At 38.5% G+C, this 21,317-nt stretch overlaps 1 protein-coding gene across 5 annotated transcripts in view; it reads left to right on the plus strand.

Annotated features, from left to right (window-relative positions):
• Positions 1–6,681: 6,681 nt before the first annotated feature.
• Mmp16 (matrix metallopeptidase 16) overlaps positions 6,682–21,317 on the plus strand; it is a 264,408-nt gene continuing 249,772 nt past the window's right edge. For 2 of the 5 annotated variants that reach the window (NR_135158.2, NM_001379518.1), the window contains exons 1-2: positions 6,682–6,707; positions 7,256–7,462. Coding sequence is in view for 3 of the 5 variants with exons in the window: in NM_001379518.1 (NP_001366447.1) it covers positions 7,331–7,462 (132 nt within the window). In the remaining 2 variants the exon portion in view is untranslated. Of the gene's footprint in view, positions 6,708–6,901; positions 7,463–21,317 lie in introns of those variants that run through there. The other 3 variants (NR_166735.1, NM_001379519.1, NM_019724.5) reach the window with 2 other exon arrangements.

The raw sequence follows: 21,317 nt of genomic DNA on the forward strand, positions 1-21,317 counted from the left end.
TCTTCACAAACTATTCCACAAAATAGATACAGAAAGTACTCTACCCAACTCATTCTATGAAGCCACAATTACTCTGATACCTGAACCACAAAAAGGCCCAACAAAGATAGAAAACTTCAGACAAATTTCCCTTATGAATATCGATGCAAAAATCCTCAATAAAGTTCTTGCTACCCGAATCCAAGAACACATCAAAACAATCATCCATCTTGACCAAGTAGGTTTCATTCCAGGGATGCAGGGATGGTTCAATATCCGGAAATTCATCAACGTAATTCAGTATATAAACAAACTCAAAGAAAAAACCACATGATCATCTCCTTAGATGCGGAGAAAGCATTTGATAAAATCCAACAGCCATTCATGATAAAAGTCTTAGAAAGATCAGGAATTCATGCCCATATCTAAACATGATAAAAGGAATCTACAGCAAACCAGTAGCCAACATCAAAGTAAATGGTGAGAAACTGGAAGCAATCCCACTAAAATCAGGGACTAGACAAGACTGTCCACTCTCTCCCTACCTATTCAACATTGTACTTGAAGTCCTAGCCAGTGATATTCAACAACAAAAGGAGATCAAGGGGATACAAATTGGAAAAGAAGAAGTGAAAATATCACTTTTTGCAGATGATATGATAGTACATATAAGTGAATTCCACCAGAGAACTCCTAAGCCTGATAAATAGCTTCAATGAAGTAGCTGGATATAAAATTAACTCAAACAATTCAATGGCCTTTCTGTACACAAAGGATAAACAGGCTAAGAAAGAAATGAGGGACAAAATCCTTCTCAATAGTCACAAATAATATAAAATATCTTGGCGTGACTCTAACTAAGGATGTGAAAGATCTGTATGATAAGAATTTCAAGTCTCTGAAGAAAGAAATTAAAGAAGATATCAGAAGATGGAAAGATCTCCCATGCTCATGGATTGTCAGGATCAATATGGTAAAAATGGCTATCTTGCCAAAAGCAATCTACAGATTCAATGCAATCCCCATCAAAAATTCCAACTCAATTCTTCAACAAATCAGAAAGGGCAATCGGTAGATTCACCTGGAATAACAAAAAAACCTACGATAGCAAAAACTCTTCTCAAGGATAAAAGGACCTCTGGTGGAATCACCATGTCTGACCTAAAGCTGTACTACAGAGCAGTTGTAATAAAAACTGCATGGTACTGGTATAGTGACAGACCAATGGAACAGAATTGAAGACCCAGAGATGAACCCATGCACCTATGGTCATTTGATCTTTGACAAGGGTGCTTAAACCATACAGTGGAAAAAAGACAGCATTTTCAACAAATGGTGCTGGCACAACTGGTGGTTATCATGTAGAAGAATGCGAATTGATCCATTTCTATTTCCTTGTACTAAGGTCAAATCTAAGTGCATTAAGGAACTCCACATAAAACCAGAGACACTGAAATTTATAGAGGAGAAAGTAGGGAAAAGCCTTGAAGATATGGGTACAGGGGAAAAATTCCTGAATAGAACAGAAATGGCTTGTGCTGTAAGATCGAGAACCGATAAATGGGACCTCATAAAATTGCAAAGCTTCTGCAAGGCAAATGACACTGTCAATAAGACAAAAAGACCACCAACACATTGGGAAAGGATCTTTCCCTATCCCAAATCGGTTACGGGACTCATATCCAATATATATAAAGGACTCAAGAAGGTGGACTCCAGAAAATCAAATAACCCAATTGAAAAAATGGGGCTCAGAGCTGAACAAAGAATTCTCACCTGAGGAATACTGAATGGCTGAGAAGCACCTGAAAAATGTTCAACTTCCTTAATCATCAGGGAAATGCAAATCAAAATAACCCTGAGATTCCACCTCACACCAGTCAGAATGGCTAAGATAAAAAATTCAGGTCACAGCAAAATCTGGCAAGGATGTGGAGAAAGAGAAACACTCTTCCATTGTTGGTGGGATTGCAAGCTTGTACAACCACTCTGGAAGTCAGTCTATTGGTCCTCCAAAAATTGGACATGTTACTACCAGAAGATCCTGCAATACCTCTTCTGGGCATATATCCAGAAGATGTCCCAACCGGTAAGAAGGACACATGCTCCACTATGTTCATAGCAGCCTTATTTATAATAGCCAGAAGCTGGAAAGAACCCAGATGCCCCTCAACAGAGGAATGGATACAGAAAATGTGGTACATTTACACAATGGAGTACTACTCAGCTATTAAAAAGAATGAATTTATGAAACTCCTAGGCAAATGGATGGACCTAGAGGGCATCATCCTGAGTGAGGTAACCTAATCACAAAGGAACTCACACAATATGTACTCACTGATAAGTGGATATTAGCCCTAAAACTTAGGATACCCACGATATAAGATACAATTTGCTAAACGCATGAAACTCAAGAAGAAAGAAGACCAAAGTGTGGACACTTTGCCCCTTCTCAGAAATGGGAACAAAACACCCATGGAAGGAATTACAGAGACAAAATTTGAAGCTGTGATGAAAGGATGGACCATCTAGTTATTGCCATATCCAGAGATCCATCCCATAATCAGCTTCCAAATGCTGAAACCATTGCATACACTAGCAAGATTTTGCTGAAAGGACCCAGATATAGCTGTCTCTTGTGAGACTATGCCGGAGCCTCGCAAACACAGAAGTGGATGTTCTCAGTCAGCTATTGGGTGGATCACAGGGCCCCCATTTGAGGAGCTAGAGAAAGTACCCAAGGAGCTAAAGGGAACTGCAACCCTATAGGTGGAACAATATGAACTAACCAGTACCCAGGAACTTTTCTCTCTTGCTGCATATGTATCAAACGATGGCCTAGTCTGCCATCACTGGAAAGGGAGGCCCATTGGACTTGCAAACTTTATATGCCCCAGTGCAGGGGAAGGCCAGGGCCAAAAAGGGGGAGTGGGTGGGTATAGGAGTGGGGGTGGGGTGCGGGTGAGGGACCTTTGGGATAGCATTGGAAATGTAAACGAGGAAAATACCTAATAAAAATTTTTAAAAAAAGTTTTATAAGGAAGGAACCACATATGCTGTCACAGTATAATAGTTGATGTAACTTCCCACAGTACAGAAATCATTTTTAAGGTTATAATTTAAGAAATCTGTTTCAATGGTGTTGTGAAGAATATAATTTACAGCTATTGTTTTGTAGACAATTATAATCATCCTCATATACCAACATGTCATGGAAGTGCTCACTTTTAACTAGCTGCCATTGTTCTCAGAAAGGATATAGGTATTACTTGCTTTTTCAGTCCCCATAACTCCCATAAGACATTTTATTGAATTGCCTTAGGCCTTTGCCAGGGGCAATTACACTTTTTTCTTAGCTTTCATATTAGTTTTCTCTCCTCTGTTTTCATTAGGAACAGGCAATTATGGGATTATTAGTTTTCTGAAATTCCTATAAGAAAGAGGGCATCTGATAGAAAAGCACACACAGCAAAAGGCAGGAATTACAGCAGAAGATTTCATTTATACCCTAAAGGGAAAGATGATAGTATTTTAATTTACTATAGACAGGTTAAAAACTTCTCTGAGAAGGGCACTAACTAAAATCATGTTATTAGTAGATATGAAAACAGAGAGTTTCCTATATCGCTGCACCTTAAAAGGAAACATAGACAATAGATTAGAAATGGAATGATAAATCCCTGACAATAAATTCAGTTCCTCAGGGTTTCAGCTGAATGCATACCAGACTTATTAGGTAAGAATGACAAAATGTCTGCAAAGATATTTGAGAAGACACAGATACAAGAACTTTGAGAAGGTAAGTTTCCATAGTTCACAAACTTCATAAAGGCAAAACAAACTCAATGACCTCTTTCTAAGAATTTCTTCAGAGTAAAGCATAAGGCTGAGTCTAGCATGCATTGTTCTTGTTCCTCATCCCAGTGATCTCTAACCTTGACTGGTAAACACGCTCCAGCCTTTACCCTTTACACAATGTCTGTACTTCTACTGATGCCTGCTCACATATTCATTGCTTCACTGCACAACAGGTCTGACATGTCTTTCCTTTACTTATCTTCCTAGTTTCAAAGTTTCTATGAGAATCACTTTGTGACTTTTTCTCCAGACATTGTAGAGGGAAATCATACTGCATTCTTACAGTGTTGTGATAATTAATATTCTTCACTCTGAACTATATCCTGAATTCCATTACTGAAATGAGATTGTATCCTATTAGTTAACTGTTTCTAAAATTTCAAATGCTTTTTCATTCCTAGTTCACTGGTGAATATTCATTATTCAGATTAATAAATGTTTGCAAGTAACTTCACTTTTTATTATTTTTAGTGTTTATTCATTTATTAACTCCTGTCGTGAAAATCCATTTTTTCCATAAGTTTATTATTTGAAGACTTCTGAGTTCATTCCATGTGTTCAGTCATTCTAATTTGATTGCTTTTGAAATTTTGTGTTATAATCTCTTTATAATCTGTTTGTTCCCATACCAAATCTCATGAATAATTTTAAAGATTCCCTTCTCTTTATATGTATTTACATTTATCTGACTGGTATCTTATCTACATATATGATGCACCCTTTACATACTTCCACACTTAAACGTCCCTCTTTCTTCCTTGCAAATTTTCTTAGAGAAATCCCTCACCCTCTCCTCCACTTCCTTGATAACTGTCCTCTAATATTCTGGCTCATTTAGCAAGTCCTTCACAAATTAGAGTTCTTTCCACAAATATTTCTTTTGGAAATGTGTATCAGTGTTTCCACAGCACCTATATGACTAAGAAATGTTTTAAAGCTGTCCAAATTTGCATCTTGTTAGATATAGTGGCATACAAAAATGTTTGTGTGTGTGTGTATGTGAACATGAATGTGCACATGCCATGTCAACAATGTCATTGAAATGGCAAAGGAGAATACCAAGAACCCATCTCTATTGCAAACCACTCTAATACCTTGAAAGATTCTCTCATGAACTTACAGTTCTAGGATTTTCTTTCAGCTTGACCAGAGGCAAGCAAGTCCCAACAATATATACAAGATCATAGATATTGTGAAAATTCAATGAAATACTATGATGGGAAATATTAAGCAAATTTAACTGGTTCCAGTATGTGGCCTAGCTTCTTAATATGTCTTCACCACCCAAATAAACACACACACACACACACACACACACACACACAAATATTCACACACACACACACACACACACACACACACACACACACACACACACACACACACACACTCACACACTCACACACACATACACACCATGGCAGATTGTTAGAAAGGGCTCCCTGAGCTCAACTCAAGATGCTGGGTACATGCTCCACAGGTTTTAGCAAAGCAGTAACAAGAAACTTCTAGTCTTCAGCCCCTCCTCCACTCTCCAAATTTCATATACAAATTATTACTGTTGAATGCAATGTTTGGAAAGCTATTTTTTTCCCAACATTTTCCATCTGTTTACTAAATGTGACCTCCTGTGTTCTACTTCTTGCTTTACTGACTGACCATGAAATACATCTTGTCAGTTCTCTTTCCCATTTTGCCTAGGCAGCTGTCAGGTACCTGGAACAATGCTGGCCTTTGCTTTGGCTGCTTTTCCCTCCTGTGGGCTCCTCTCTTCCCCTCTACTGGCTGCCAAGGAGAAGCACATTTATTGGCCAGGCCCCCAGACAGATGCCTGCCCTACTCCCTTCCCCCTTTCTCTCCAGCCAGAAGTCACCTGCCAAGGGCTGGTGTTTGCTGCCTCCCCTGTCCACCTCCTCACACTGCTTCTGTTCAGCTCCATTTTTGCACCCTCTTCTGAAGTTCTCTGGTTTTGTTTGCCAGCCTGGCATACCAGCAGTCTCCAGCTAGCTCCTGCAGTTCTCTGGGCTCTGGATTCCCTTCAGACCCCCAGGCCTCTCTAATTTGCCCCCAGCATGCTGCCCATGTCAGCTGTTCACATTCATAATCCCCATTACCACCTTTGAGGTGGTGAGTGCTCCCACTTTCCTCAGCTTCTATCCATGTTCTACTGCTGTCTTCTCTCCAGTGACTCAACCTTTTTTCTCAGATGTAGTAAAGACCACATCTTTGGAACCCCTGCATTTTGATGAGTGTTTACCACTCATTTGATGAGGGTAGTTTCATTCTGGCTTTGACTGGTCTCCTACCAAAAACCTGTGCCTATTTCCTGAGCCTATAATGTTTCTGTATAATGTTTCTCCTGGGAGACAGGAGGCCACAGACTTAAGGGACCCTAACAAAGTTTTTGATGGCAGAAATTTGCCATCTCGGTCTTACAAACTTGGTGAGTCTGGATAACTGACCCAGACTACCAAGCACCACACAGGAACCTGGGTGTACTCCTGATTTCCAGCACTAGGGATCTTTTTGAACATCTTTAACTAAGATGCTGAATACCCTTCAGGACCAGGCCCAGACTGCTCCTCAGCTTCCACACGGGTCCACAGCCCAAGCCCCACCCAAGTTCTGGTTGGGGAGGGGCGCACTTGTTTTTAGATGCCTGGGCAAGGGGCAAGAGAGGTGTAGCAAGAATCGATTTTCTCTAGTGCTAGGTACCAGACATCTAGATGAGGGACAGGTAATAGGGAAAAAGAAGAGTTCGTCACGAACTAGGGCCTTTCGCAAGGGCCCGGTACCCAATCCAGTGTACCAGTATCTAAAAGGCATCCTTGAGTCTTCTCCTTTAAGAAGCGCGCCTGCGTGTGTTTCGGGTGAGTGAGTATGTGTGTGTGTGTGTGTGTGTGTGTGTGTGTGTGTGTGTGTGTGTGTGTGTGTGTGTGTATGGCCGAGCGCGTGCGCGCGCGTGTGTGGTTTGAGTGTGTGTGCGCGCGGGGCCCCCAAGATCCCCGCAGACCCCGGGAAGGAGGAGTTATGTAGATTACCGATGAACATTCTGGAGGGGAGCAGAGAGGAGGGAAGGAGCAGTGGAGGCAGTGAGCTGGGAGCGGCTGAGGCCCTTCCCGCAGAAACTGGGGGCACCGGCGGCGTAGGAGGTGGAGAAGGCGGAGGACGCACGGGCTGGAGGCGGCGGCTGCGACTCGGCGGCGCTGGGAATCGGAACCGCGGGTGAACTTGGGCGCCACGTTCCGGGCGACGGCCGGGTGAGGATGGTGAACACTTGCCGCCGCTGACCCTGCCTTTCCTCTGTTTCTCCCCGGCTGCCGAGCCTGGCGCCCATCCCCATCCCTGGACGGGTGGGTGAACCTGCAAGCTTTTACCCACCCCAGGACTGGATTTTTTTTTTTTTTCTTTTTAAAAGGAAACAGGGAGTGGACATTCGGAAAGAGGGAGAAAACGCAGGGGAGCTCGTCCATCCGTTGAGGCACAGTTCACTATGATCTTACTCGCATTCAGCTCTGGAAGAAGGTTGGATTTCGTGCATCGTTCGGGTGTGTTTTTCTTGCAAACCTTGCTTTGGATTTTATGTGCTACAGTCTGCGGAACGGAGCAGTATTTCAATGTGGAGGTAAGAGTACCATGCTTCCATCCTCTTGCTCGGCTGCTCCCTGGAACCTTTCCTTCACTTCTTGGATCCTTGAGGCTCAAAGCACATTGTTTCTCTTTCCAGTCAGCAACCAAAACCCTTGTTGAGTTTGCCAGGGTTCTAAGTGATGGATGCCTGGAGACCAACAATCCGTTATCCCCAGCTGCACAAAGCACCATGCTGCACGCTCAGAGACACATTGTAGCAGACCGGTGCTGCTTAGCCAGGAAAGAGGCAAAGCTCTATGTAGAGCAAATGTGTAGTTTTATAAGAAAGCTTGAGTTTATGCTGCATACATAGCTAGGGAAACCACATTGATGGTTGGCATCATGTGCCTGGGTATTGTTCCTGCAATATTTCTCCTTGTGGTCTGTGTCTAACAAAGGGAGGTAAAAATCAAAGAATCCAAGGAGAGTATGGGAATACTTGATATGCTTAATAACATCACTTTGTGATAAAACACTCAAGCAGACAGTGTCTTTCTATTAGACCTAACTTAATACGCTGTAACTAGATCTAACTGTACAGAGCACATGAAATCTATCTCCTCTAAGAGCCTACTCTCTCTCTCTCTTCCCAAGAGACTGGAAATAAATGTGGCCCCTTCTAATAGTTTGGAGTTGTGTTTTAAATTTGATTTCACACTGACATGACAAAGCCTAGACATCTTTGGTTGCCATTTGTTTTCCTGTGGTGCCTTTGGGAGCATATAGCAACAGCAGTGGGCAACTTAAGGAGAAGGACTTGTCAGACCTTCGTGAAAGTGCTCTTCCTGTCATCAACTGAGCTCTAAAGCTGGTCATGTGCAGTGAGTCGAGAAAAGCTGTGCACACCTGGGCTTTTTGTTGCACAGTTCCTTACACTAAAATTGCACTTAAGGTGGGGGGTGTGGGAGGGTCTGGGTAACACAAACTTCCCGTAGTTATCACAGCTTTATATATCTCAAAAAGAATTACCAGTGAATTAGCACCGATTGGTGTGGTTCTTTGCGGTTGCAAAGAACTGGCTCTTGTTCCTATTGTGTTAGGAGCTCCTGTTTACACAATAGTTGGACCTGTTGCACACGGTTTGAACATGCTTCATGGAACCAATTTATAAGCAAAGTGTTCATAATAAGTGCCAGGTGTGGAGGTAGAGTCTTCTATGGACTGTACTTTGGACTCCATATAACGGGGCAGAAGCAACGTATTTGAAAAAGTAAAAGCCAACATCACAGGAATTAAGGAAGTTTGCAGATGTTAAGTAGGGATATGTTTTAAAGAAACCACAATTTGAAAACCACACAATGGATTTTTTTTTTTTTTACATAAAAGCAGCAATGGAAAGCAGCTGAAGGTCCAGACTTTTCTGGATGACAAAGTTGAACTTTTGGAATTAGCTGTCATTATGGATTGTGTACTAACATTTAAATGAGTAGATAATTTAATTGCAATAGAGGAATGACTAGTTCATAGGCTGAAGGAATGAAACTGGCAAGCTGTTGTTAGTAATGCTATATACAGAACAGGCTGTTGCTTGGTGGTAGAGGATACTGTGATGTGGGGTGAGGCATAGTAAGTCCTGGTTAGCATCTTGCTTCCTGTGAGAATCTGAGGCTGAGTGGATAGCTGCCTGCTAGGAGAACTCTTAACTTACCATTGCAGGATTAAATGACATCAATGTTTTGATGATTATTAGGTTTGTTTTGTGAGGCTAAATCTAGGTTAGATTGTATTACTTTATATTGGAATCTCTCAGTCAGTTCAACCGGATATTGTTACCTGAAAGAGGTTGAGATACTTTTATAAAGATGATTTCTTCATTGCGTTTCAAATATCTCCTTCCATCTCTCAAGGTTTATGTGAAGAATAGTTTGCAGAGCCACTTTTCCAATTTTAGGGCATTTGAGTTATTTCAACCATGCTTATTAAACAATTCAAAGATTTAGCTGACAGATGAAAGAGTCATGTGCCCTCTGAGACCTTAGTAAGCTTACTTAACACAAAGGGACTTTTCTAATGATTTATAGGAGATTGTGTTTCATAGTTTGCATTATTTCCAAATAGCTTTTTAAGCTCTTTAGCACTTCTTTGGTTAGATGTCTAGGCTTCACACACACACACACACACACACACACACACACACACACACACACACACACACACACACACACAAACACACACACACAGATTCACACACATGTGATATTATATCAAGTAGCTGATAGTAAAATCAAATTATCATACAGTATCTAAGATAATAGAACAATTTCTTACTTGTGTTTGTGCCTGATGAATATTTACTCGATATCTCTTTGTAATAGGAAATGCTAGCGGAAAGAATATTGCATTACTTTCCCAGAAGAAGCACTTGTACCCTACACTCTAGTCTTGGCTGCAAAACAGACACAAAAAGCATGCTTTATTCCATTGATTCTCAAAAGCAAGCCAAAAAACCAACCAAACCAAACCAAACCAAACCAAACCAACCAACCAACCAACCAACCAACCAAACAACCAAATATCCAGCAGTAGTATCAATCATGCTTTAGGCTCCTAGTATCCTGATTTTTTTTCCCTAATATATACACTAAGTTATTAAGTTGGACCAGAGCTTTGGAGAGATTCCATTCATGCTGACAACTAAGATTACAATGTTTTATTCATTGAAGAACTTAATTTTTGATCATTCCCATACTTTTTATTTGTATAATTTAAGGTTAAAAGGTGCCTGTATTGTTTTTTTTTTTTTTCTCCCTATAGAAGGGGTTGGGCAGAGGTATTCATGTCAATTAATTCCTGTCTGATTTTAAGAAAATAAAGATTTAGAATGTCCTATTTTTAGAATGGGTGGTAGAAAAAATAATATTCTTATGGAAGCCAGTGATAAAGGTATTTTTGTGTGGTTTTGAAAAAGCAAATAGAGTATCAAATTAAAAAACAGATACTCTCAAAGATAGTACTATGGGTAGATTGCCTGTGTTTCTCTATTGCTCCTTAAGTCATCAGTGCATATTCGTCACTGAGGTCTCTCTGTATTCTGGAAATGGTAATAGTGTAACTCAGCACATTTCAGAGAAGCAGCATGACTGATATTAACCGAAAGTCAAAACTGCTGTCATTGGATAACAGTCTAAGGCTCAGGTACTCATTGGTCAGAAAGCTGAGGTTGTCATTGGTCAGAAGCAGCTAAATTATTAACAAGAAATTGTGAGTTAGATCCTATACTCTTGGAATCATTTTATTCTCAACGTCGTTACTAGGAATTGGAGATTTCATGATTTTTGAGTCTATTTTTTGGGTGCATACATTCTTTGTTATGAAATTTGAATTACATTTTAGTTTTGATGGCAATAACTTATTAACTTGGATATCATGTCATATATATTAGCAGTTGTAGATTGAATTTTGAACAGCAATGCCTGCTTGCTAGGAGGAAAAACATTGAAAGCAGGATCCATGGTGAAAATAAAGCATGTGAAACTGAACTATACATAGAGCAAGTTGACAATGATGATTACAGTTTGGAGTCAAAATCTTGAGGAGCCAAAGTTTGATTTTCTTAAATCAAAGAAGATTTCATATTAATCATTCATTAAAAATGTTACAAACTGTGACTGTAATTTTTTTTTTCATTTTCTTATATTTGTTTATACAACTGGTTGTGTTCTCTTCATCATTTTCTGGTTTGTTTCATCTGTCTGAAAAGGTCAAAGTTTCATTTGGATAGTTGTATACTGCATTTGAAATTGCCAATAATTGATTATGAGAGATTTTAAGAGATAAAAATACATACATTTTATAGATTTAAAAGTACTGTATGTTGAGACACTTCTATTTCCTATTTCTTGCTTTCTACTTCATTTAATCTTCCACATTCACTATTTAATTAGCTCACAAAAATATATCCAGATCTAACTTCTACCTACAACATACCATGAGTCTGTGTCATAGTAGCTGATAGCTTATCTGCAGCAGGGACCCTGTAACTAATTTGTAAGTGTGTGTACCTGTTATAGGACTGTAGGCAGAATGAACACTCCATGAGCTGCTCATTTGAAATGTTTCAGAGGGACAGAATCTACAACCAGGAGACCAGAAGTTACAGTTCTGGGCTCTCCAGCTTCTCCCTGTGTCTCACATTGGCTCTGCTTTTCTCTCTGGAAGTTGCCTGGACAGGCGTTGCCTAAATCTAGAGTTCTTTCAGAAGTGTTTATAAAGGTACACAGACTGGGGAGGCACATTTGTTCTGACAACCTCTTGAAACGTCCACTGACATTTGAAGTCCATCTCTGTGGGTTCATCTGGATTTTTTTTCAGACTCTTCTAGAAAATTAATATCAAGTTATATTCAACATCTACTTTCTTACTTTTAAAATAAATTTAAAAGGGCTGTATATGGAGTTTCTACTTATTTAGGGTATGTAGTTACTAAGGAGAAAATATTAATGAACTTGTTCAGTTTAAATTTTTTGTTGTTGTTGAATTGTTATTACATGTTGATTTATTTCATTTTGAGACACTCTGCAGCTATTCACAGTGTATCTTTTCTGAAGATTTATGAATGACTAATTAGAAGTTTTTCAGGAATGTACTGATAAAGAACACCACTCCTGACACTAGAGTTCCTGCCTTCTATAAAATCCCATTGCTTCTGTTGGAACACTTACAGTCTCTGGAAGATACAGTTTGCATATTTGAAAGATGATACTATTTTCTTTGTAGCTTATTTTGATGTTTGAATGAATACTATACTGGCATATATATTATAGGAATAACTTCTTCACGTGATTAAACAATATATATCTACATATATATGTGCATGTATAGATGTATATTTATATTTAGACATCACTATTTTTAGTTGTAAATCAATGTTGATACAGAGGACATTGACATGATAACAGCAAATTACATAATAGTCGATCACAGTCAGCCAGTCTGAAAGATGTCATTTAAATATCGTTTCTATTTTTGCATTATAATGTCCTGAAATCAATCATGATAACATCAGTACATTTTCTTCCTGTGTTTTTTTTCCCTTAGACAGTTTAGCTTAAGAACGTGATTTTCACATTTTGTCATGTCATCTGTTACTATCATAGAATGTCAAGTACTGCTTACACCTTCCATTACAAGGCAGAGTTTGCTCAAATCTGTTCATAGTTAAAATAATACCATCAAAAATAGTACTTTATAATTCAAAGAGCATGTGCATTTGTATCCACTTAGGGATCAAGTGATTTATAGACCAATCATAATCAAAGCCTCAACATCAAGTTTCAAGACAAGATAGAAAAACAAAAACAAAAACAAAAACAAAAACAAAAACAAAAAAAAACAAAAAAAAACAACGTTTTCCATGAACACAGAGAGATAATAAGTTTGTCTTCATGTAGCCTTGGGGATGACAATGCGATCCCTAGTGGAATGTTGTGGATCATGGAGTAGACATCTAGGACAATGACATCAAGTCTGGTGTTTTCAGTAACTGCTTTGAACATGGTCAAGCCATTTTTCATTGACATTTTCTAAAGAAGCAAGTATTAAAATAAACTGCCAATAATGCTGTGATGGTTTGTATTGATTGCTAACTTGACAAGATCCAGATCTCCTTGGAGACAAACCTAGGATAAGTCTGTGAAATATTTCTCTAGATTGACTAATTAGGGTGGGAGATCTATGCTAAGTATAGACTAAGTAAGATAGGCATAGAAACTGAACACCTGTTCTCACAAGTTCTGTTTTTTCTTCCACAAGTAACTATATATTCAGTGTGTGAACCCAAATAAATTCTTCCCTTAAGTTGTTCAGGCATTTTAATACAACAACCAGAGGAAACAAAACAAAACAAAACACCCTCCTTCAAATAGGCACAAAGGGCCATTTTCAAACTTACAGTAGCTAGTCTCTGTTTCATTATCTGTTGTATATATAGCATGGATATATTGTATATTTACCCATGATATATCAGGGGTGGTATATGCATACATATCACACAATTTGAGAACAATTTAGGTTTAAAGGTAAATATTTCAAATTTTCTCTAGATTGAATGCCTTTGAGCTAAGCACGGTTATGGATTACATGTAGCCACATTATCATCTCTAGCAGCAAAGTGATACAAAATGATATTTCATTCTCAAGTATCATTCCAATCTTGTTACTAATAAAAGCACTAGGCTAAAATTAATTTTTTTACCAAGGTAGCAAACTTTAAAAATAAATATTAAAAGCAAGAACATGTTATCTACAACAGAATATCTGTCATAAGTGGTACATTTTTAAGAAAAAAAAAGGAAGTTGGAATATGTTGTGTGAGTTTCTTGAGGGTGTATCTCAAAATGGATACCTATCAATCCATTCATGCACCCATCCATCAATCCATCCATCTTTCCATCTATCCATCCATCCATCAACATACCCATCCATCCATCCATCCATCCATCCATCCATCCATCTATCTATCTATCTATCTATCTATCTATCTATCTATCTATCTATCTTTTTATGTATGTATGTATCTATCTATGTATCTAAATATTTATCCATTCTATCTGTCAATAATGCATGTATTACGTATGTATGTATGTATGTATGTATGTATGTAAGTGCCTAGAGAGCGGATATTTATCATATCTGCCTTTCAGGTTTGTTGTCTTACTATCTCCTATCTATGTATCATGTGTGCTCATTTTGCCTATTGTGGAAGATAATTTTGACATATCATCTGACTGCTAGTTTATCTTTCTCACCCCATATTTAATCTTGAGCCTGAGAAATATTTATTTCTTAAAATATGCAGCTAATATAACCAATGAGAAATTCCATGCAAAATGATAAGTGTTAAATAATTATGTAAGTAATCCCAAAGAAACAAAAGTTATCTTACATTACTTTTCCTTATGAAAGTTATTTGTAGAATTTTGGTATGATTTTTGAAACCATCTTTGATTGATGCTTCCTGTCATGTAACAATGAGTTTATGATGTTTCAACACCTACACCGCTGGTACACTGCTTTTTTAATGTTTGGATTTGTTAGCAGCTTGGTGAGCCATAAAATAGGTTGATTAAATGTGACCTCTGAGTGCAGTATATGAAAAGAGGCTAGAGGGCACAATTGAGCTGTCTACTAAATACTATCGTGGTTTAGAAGAATTTGGTTTGAAAATCAAAGAAACTAGGTAGAATCTGATGTCACCCAAAGACTCATAGACAATCAAAGATTTTTTTATTGTAAGCACATAGCTCATGATTTAAGATGTCACTTGGCCTGAATGGCCATCACTTGGAACCAAGAATTGCATATTTCCTCAATTCAGATGCAAATTAATGTTTCTTTGGGGGAAAAATGATGTTTTTAGCCTGACAGAGTGCTAAAGAAGGTGATCATGTAGCATTGCTTTATATATTTTTTTTCATGGTTGTGGCAAAGGTTATTATAATCTATGTTTTCAATGACTGCACTTGCTTTTGGTATGACCAAAATGAGTCATGTACTTAGAAACGAGGTGGATAAGTTTAGTTTGATAATACCTGCTATACTCTGTGTTGCAAACATCAAATTTTAAATGTACAAAAAGGTTATTTAATCCTTTGATATCTACTTGTATTATTTTCCTAGTATTTATTATATGTATATGACTATTTTCCAATAAAGACAGGTTTTGAAATACAGTTTATGCTATTGTTTTTATGATGACAAAGAAGTTATTCACCAAATTATCAAATTAACTTATTTAAACAGGAGATTCAGTAGTCTTTCAACTTGAAAAGCTTATAACTTATAAAAATGATTATTATATGGGAGAAGTATGTAAATAAGAAGACATTCACTAATACATTAGAGAGTACCAACATTTAATTAAGGTATAACCTACTCACAAATGCAATTCAGGTTTTAGAAATGTGTTTTAGTCTAGTCACTTAAGTGAGATATGGATAAGCAAAATAAGCTATGTTTTCAGGAGAGATAATTATTGGAAGAATGCAAGCTATTTAAAGGAATGAAAATTTCAACTATTTGCTTTAGCTATAGACAAGAGAAGGCAGAGAAATATCCTTCTAGGGGAAGCTGGATGCTGTCATTAATGGCATTTCATGTCTCCAAATTGTGTGCACTTGATGTGACATGAGTCACATGCCTCAGCACATGTCTGAAATAATCAAACTCAGTGCATATCACCAGAAGAATTTTTCTATGGGGACTTTTCAGAGCAGAATCACTGTCATGTGATAATCGTTTGTAGTGATTGATATTTGTGTTTGTTTTAGGTATCTATCTTTTGTGCATTCATTCTTTCTTTAAACATTTGCTTGCCTGTTTCCTCTCAAGTGTCTTGGGGCACCTAGTATTTTCAGAATATTTCTGAATCTGCTTTACAAGTTGGAAAATGTTAGGAGAAGCCAAATGTCTACTCCTCCTTTCTTTCAGCATGAGTTAAATGAAACAAATGCAAGTAGGTAGCAGAAAATAATGAATGCCCAGTTGCTTGGATATCCTTGAGAACAAATTTAGTCTCGAATCCCGGCCAATTACAGATAACTCCATTTGTATAGATTGAACATTCTTAGTATAGCAGCAAATTTTCTTATGCCACTGACTGCTTTGCACCTGTATGGGATTAAGGATAATAGTTTACTCCATGGGTAATTCAGAATTAGGCAGCAACATTTGCTTCCAACAGGTTTGCCATTTTCTTTCTTTTTTAAAATTAATTTATATTTTACACTCAATATTCTATTTGCTGCCCCCCTATCACCCTCTGACTGCTCCACATCCCACACCTCCTCTCCACTCCCCCTGTATGCCCCACCCCCACCCCACATGACCTCTAAACTCCCTGGGGCCTCCAGTATCTTGAGGGTTAGGTGCATCATCTCTGAATGAACACAGACCTGGAAGTCCTCTACTGTATCTGTGTTGGGGGCCTCATATCAGCTGGTGTATGTTGTCTGTTTCATAGTCCAGTGTTTGAGAGATCTTGGGGGTCCAAATTAATTGAAACTGTTGGCCCTCCTGCAAGATCACCCTTATCCTCAGCTGCTTTCTGCCTTCCCTAATACAAAAACAGTGGTCAGCCTCTTCGTCCATTGGTTGGGTGCTAATATCTGCATCTGACTCTTTCAGCTGCTTGTAGGGTCTTTCGGAGGGCCATCATGATAGATCCCTTTTTGTGAGTACACCATAACCTCATTAATAGTCTCAGGCCTTGGAACCTCCCCTTGAGCTGGATCCCACTTTGGGCCTGTATCTGAACCTTCTTTTTCTCAGGCTCCTCTCCATTTCAATCCCTGTAATTCTTTCAGACAGGAACAAATATGGGTCAAAGATGTGACTGTGGGATGGTAACCCCATCCCTCACTTGATGCCCTGTCTTCCTGCTGGAGGTGAGCTCTATAAGTTCCCTCTCCCTACTGTCAGGCATTTCATCTAAGATTCCTCCCTTTGATTTATGAGTGTCTCTTACCTTCCAGGTCTCTGGTGCATTCTGGAGGATTCCCCCAACCTCCTATTTCGTGAGGTTGCCTGTTTACATTCTTTCTGCTGGCCTACAGGCCCTCAGTCCTTTTCCCTCACCCAATACCAGATAAGATTCCCCCCTCTTCCCCACTTCACACCCCTATTCCTTCCCTTTTCTCCCCCCTCTCAGTCCATTTTCCTTCCCAGGTTCCTCCCTACACTTGTGATTACTTTCTTCTTTCTTCCAAGTGGAACTGAGGTGTCCTCATTTGGGCACTTCAGCTTTGTTGAGCTTTTGGAGTTCTGTGGACTGTATCTTGGGTATTCTGTACTTTTTTTTTTCTTGGCTAATATCCACTTATTAGCCATTTTCATTGATTGTAAATAGCACATCTTTAATGATAGAGTGTAAACATGTAAACAGTCACTCATCCTTGAGACCGAGAGTAAGAGGAGTTTTACTTCCTATAGTCTCTCTTGTGACTAGAAGTGCAGAAATAGGCACCCTTTGTCATTAGGTACTTACTAGAGAAAAATCTGGGAGATTAGGTCAATGGAATGACCTCCGACTTCAGTTGTTTCAATTTAACCATAAAAGCAATGTTAAATAACAATGAAATGCTTAAACCTTAATATCCTGAATTACCAGGTTTCATTATCACTATAGTGTTGTGAGGTCGCACACTTTCCAGAAACACATTCCAATGAAGTGTTTGGGGGAGAAACCTAGAATTAAAGTACGAAGGTTATGTCTGAAACATAGGCTCCTAAGTCAGTTTAAGTAAGAAATGATTTCCAGGTTCTCAGGAAGGGACATTGGATCCACTTCCACTTATGACATCTTTTATACTCCAATATAAAAATAAATATTTAATATACATAATGAATTCAAGGGACCTGAGTTCATTATGAAAGTTTTACCTGGAGTAAAACTGAATAGAGGGCCTAGATTTGACTGCTTGATTCAACAGTGATTATCTGATAATCAATAAAGTTTTAGTGTTAAATATCCATTATGATTTTTAAGCATTAGAAATGTATAACCTATCTAAGACCTAATCTGACATTCCATATTATGTAAGCTGAATTATAATCTTTTTCTCAACAATTTGTAGCAATGTAGTTTACTACTGAATATGTTCAGAGGTCATAAACATTTCAGCATATTTTATGATGAAATTTACTGACCATTTTAGAAACATAAAAGAAAACTTTCATCAGAGGTGGACATTATGATGACCTGCAGGAAAGCATGTTTGTGTGAAAGACTGTGTGTTTGGGTGTGTCTGTAGCCTGTAGTGTTATATGGTTTTTGATAATTTCTGTATTTATATTTTTATTAGTTGTATCGAAAGTTCAAGATAACAAATATGTAATTTCAAAATGTTCATTTGTAATATAAAGGAAATTTCTTAATAGGGAAGAACATACATACACACGGAATGACAGGAGAGAGAGAGAGAGAGAGAGAGAGAGAGAGAGAGAGAGAGAGAGAGAGAGAGAGAGAGAGAGATATGCTTCAAAATATAATTGAGTAAATCCTTACATCTTATCATAAGGCCTCATATCCAGCCCGTGCTGTAGTTGTGTAGTTGGTGACTGATGCATATGTATTAAATAAGATTTCTGGGTCTTATGATTGTTACTGTGTGTAGCTTTCATGACTCATAATTTATTCATTTGTCTTTTAAAGGAGATTTGTGTCTAAACCAGCTTAGTAGGGTAAACTCTAGATCGTTTTGTGAAATTATCGGTGTTAAGAACTTATCCCATAATGTTTCTGCTTTCTCTTAAATCAGTACATCCCAGTGTGTGTGATAGTTTTAGATACCGTGCCCCTTAAACACTGTAAACTTGAGTGGGTAGAGGTAATGACTCATTCTCCAGTTACTCACATGTAAAACAGGGAAGATAATGATCACATTTGTTGTAACATTAAAGACTTAAGGACAGATATTGAACAATGATGAAATAACATCTTCAGAATAAGAGTTGCTTATATACATTAAATCATATTTTTAATATTGCCTCCCCATGAAAAATAGCTCTCAAAGTGTACAAAACAAATAAACACATGATTCCTAATAACTTAATGTTTAATAGAGGCTGAACTATCTCTAGGAATTGGTACCAAATGAGGTTAACTATTTCTTTTTTTTTAATGCTCTTTTATTTTCAATATTTTTTAAGGTATTTTCCTCATTTACATTTCCAATGCTATCCCAAAAGTCCCCCATACCCTCCCCCCCAGTCCCCTACCCACTCATTTCTACTTTTTGGCCCTGGTGTTCCCCTGTACTGAGGCATGTAAAGTTTGCAAGACCAATGGGCCTCTCTTTCCAGTGATGGCCAACTAGGCCATCTTTTGATACATATGCAGCTAGAGTCAAGAGCTCCGGGGGGTACTGGTTAGTTCATGTTGTTGTTCCACCTATAGGGTTGCAGATCCCTTTAACTCCTTGGGTGCTTTCTCTAGCGCCTCCATTGGGGGCCCTGTGATCCATCCAATAGCTGACTGTGAGCATCCACTTCTGTGTTTGCTAGACCCCGGCATAGTCTCACAAGAGACAGCTATATCTGGGTCCTTTCAGCAAAATCTTGTTAGTGTATGCAGGATATGGCAGTCTCTAGATGGTCCATCCTTTTGTCACAACCTTTTCTGTAATGGTTTTCAAAAGTGTGACTAAGAGGAAAAACTACGTTTGGCAAACCCAGACTCTCAAGATATAAAAAGTTTGGAGAGACTGAGGTGGCTAGAGTTCAAAGGTCAATATCTTAGCATTTCCATTGCTGTGAAGCAGCACCATGACCAAGACAACTCCTATAAAGGCAAACAATTAATTGGGGCTGGCTTAGAAGTTCTGAGGGTCAGTCCACTATCATCATGGCAGGAAGCATGTTAGCATCCAGAGAGTCATGGTGTTAGAGGAGTTGGGAGTTCTACATCATGTTCCAAAGGTAACCAGAAGATTGACATCTTCAGGCAGCTAGAAGGAAGCTCTCTTCTGCAATGGGGAGGGCCTAAGAATAGAAGGAGAACTTCAAAGCCCACCCTCACAATGACATACTTTTTCAAAGAAGGCCAGACTTCCTAATAATACTATTCTTTATGGAACAAGCATACTGAAAGCACCATAGCCAACATCCTGAGAGAAAATAATACAAAAAAGGAACACATGAAAGATCTGTAGAGGTTTCTCTCCTTGTGGTTTCTGTGCCTACTATTGAACTCACTAGCCAGGGATAGGGGAAGCAACCAAATCGATTAGAGGATGTAATAACTGGTTTTTAGCAAGCAATAGCAATAATGCCTGCTCACCTATTCTAGGCAGACTGGAGCATCTCATTTTCAAGGGATACTTGTAGAGTACTCAAAATTACCCTGCCATGGTATGTGGGAAATAACTATGCCTAAATGCAAGAAACTGTTTCTGCTTAACAGTTCGTAAAGTCTGAAGATTTGGAACATTTCTAAGTGACTTATCAGTGAAGTGCCATAGTAGTGATTGGAATAAATAAATATGCCATACCCCAAATGGTAAAACTCTGTGTGTTTGTCATCAAATAACAACTTACTAAGCATCGGGATGATAAGTGAAGCAGTGATAGATCAGACAGAGAAATGTTGTTCATATAATCAGGAAGACCTGAAGCTAGGTCTTTATCACTCACTTAGAAAAGGAGAGTGTGTGATCACCGAGGGGTGAGGGGGTGGGGAGCATCTTCATAGAATCATGGGGAACAGGGAAGAGGAGGGGGGGTTAACGGGGAAGATGGATAACATTTGAAACAAATAAAATAACCAATAAAAGAAAAGAAAAAAAGGAGGTCATAGGAACAGAAAGCTGAATGCCAGAGATGGAGACAGCAACATCCTTGGGGTTTATTGGCTAGTGTGTCCTTCTCCGGAATCAAACTCTTGGTAGAGAATCTATCTTTAAAAATCAGGTGGAAAGTGAATACGGAAGGAATGTGATGTTGTGCTCTGGCCTCCACCCCCACGATAACACACATGAATGTTCTTCCAGAGCATATAATTCATGCATGTGGAAAGAAGCAGAAAAGAACAGTCTGAATAGAGCACTCAGTGTATGTGAGTGGAACCCAAACAGACATAGATATTAAGCTTAGAAAATAAGAATATTAAGAAATTGTAACTGTATTATTTATGTTCAAAAGTTGACACTGTAATCAACCTAATGTCAGATTAAATTTCTCTATGGGTAGGTGATAATTCCATATACTATGTCCCATAAATTGACATGTGAAAGAATAAATTGAAATGTTAAGACGCTTAACTGTAGAATACACTGTTGTCCAACATTTGTGTTTAGTTGAGTAGTTCACTCCTACTGCTAAAACATTACAGGAATGCCAGTGCTCTTTTTGATTTC

This window comes from Mus musculus, chromosome 4 (assembly GCF_000001635.26).
Source record: "Mus musculus strain C57BL/6J chromosome 4, GRCm38.p6 C57BL/6J".
Taxonomy (NCBI): Eukaryota; Metazoa; Chordata; class Mammalia; order Rodentia; family Muridae; genus Mus; species Mus musculus.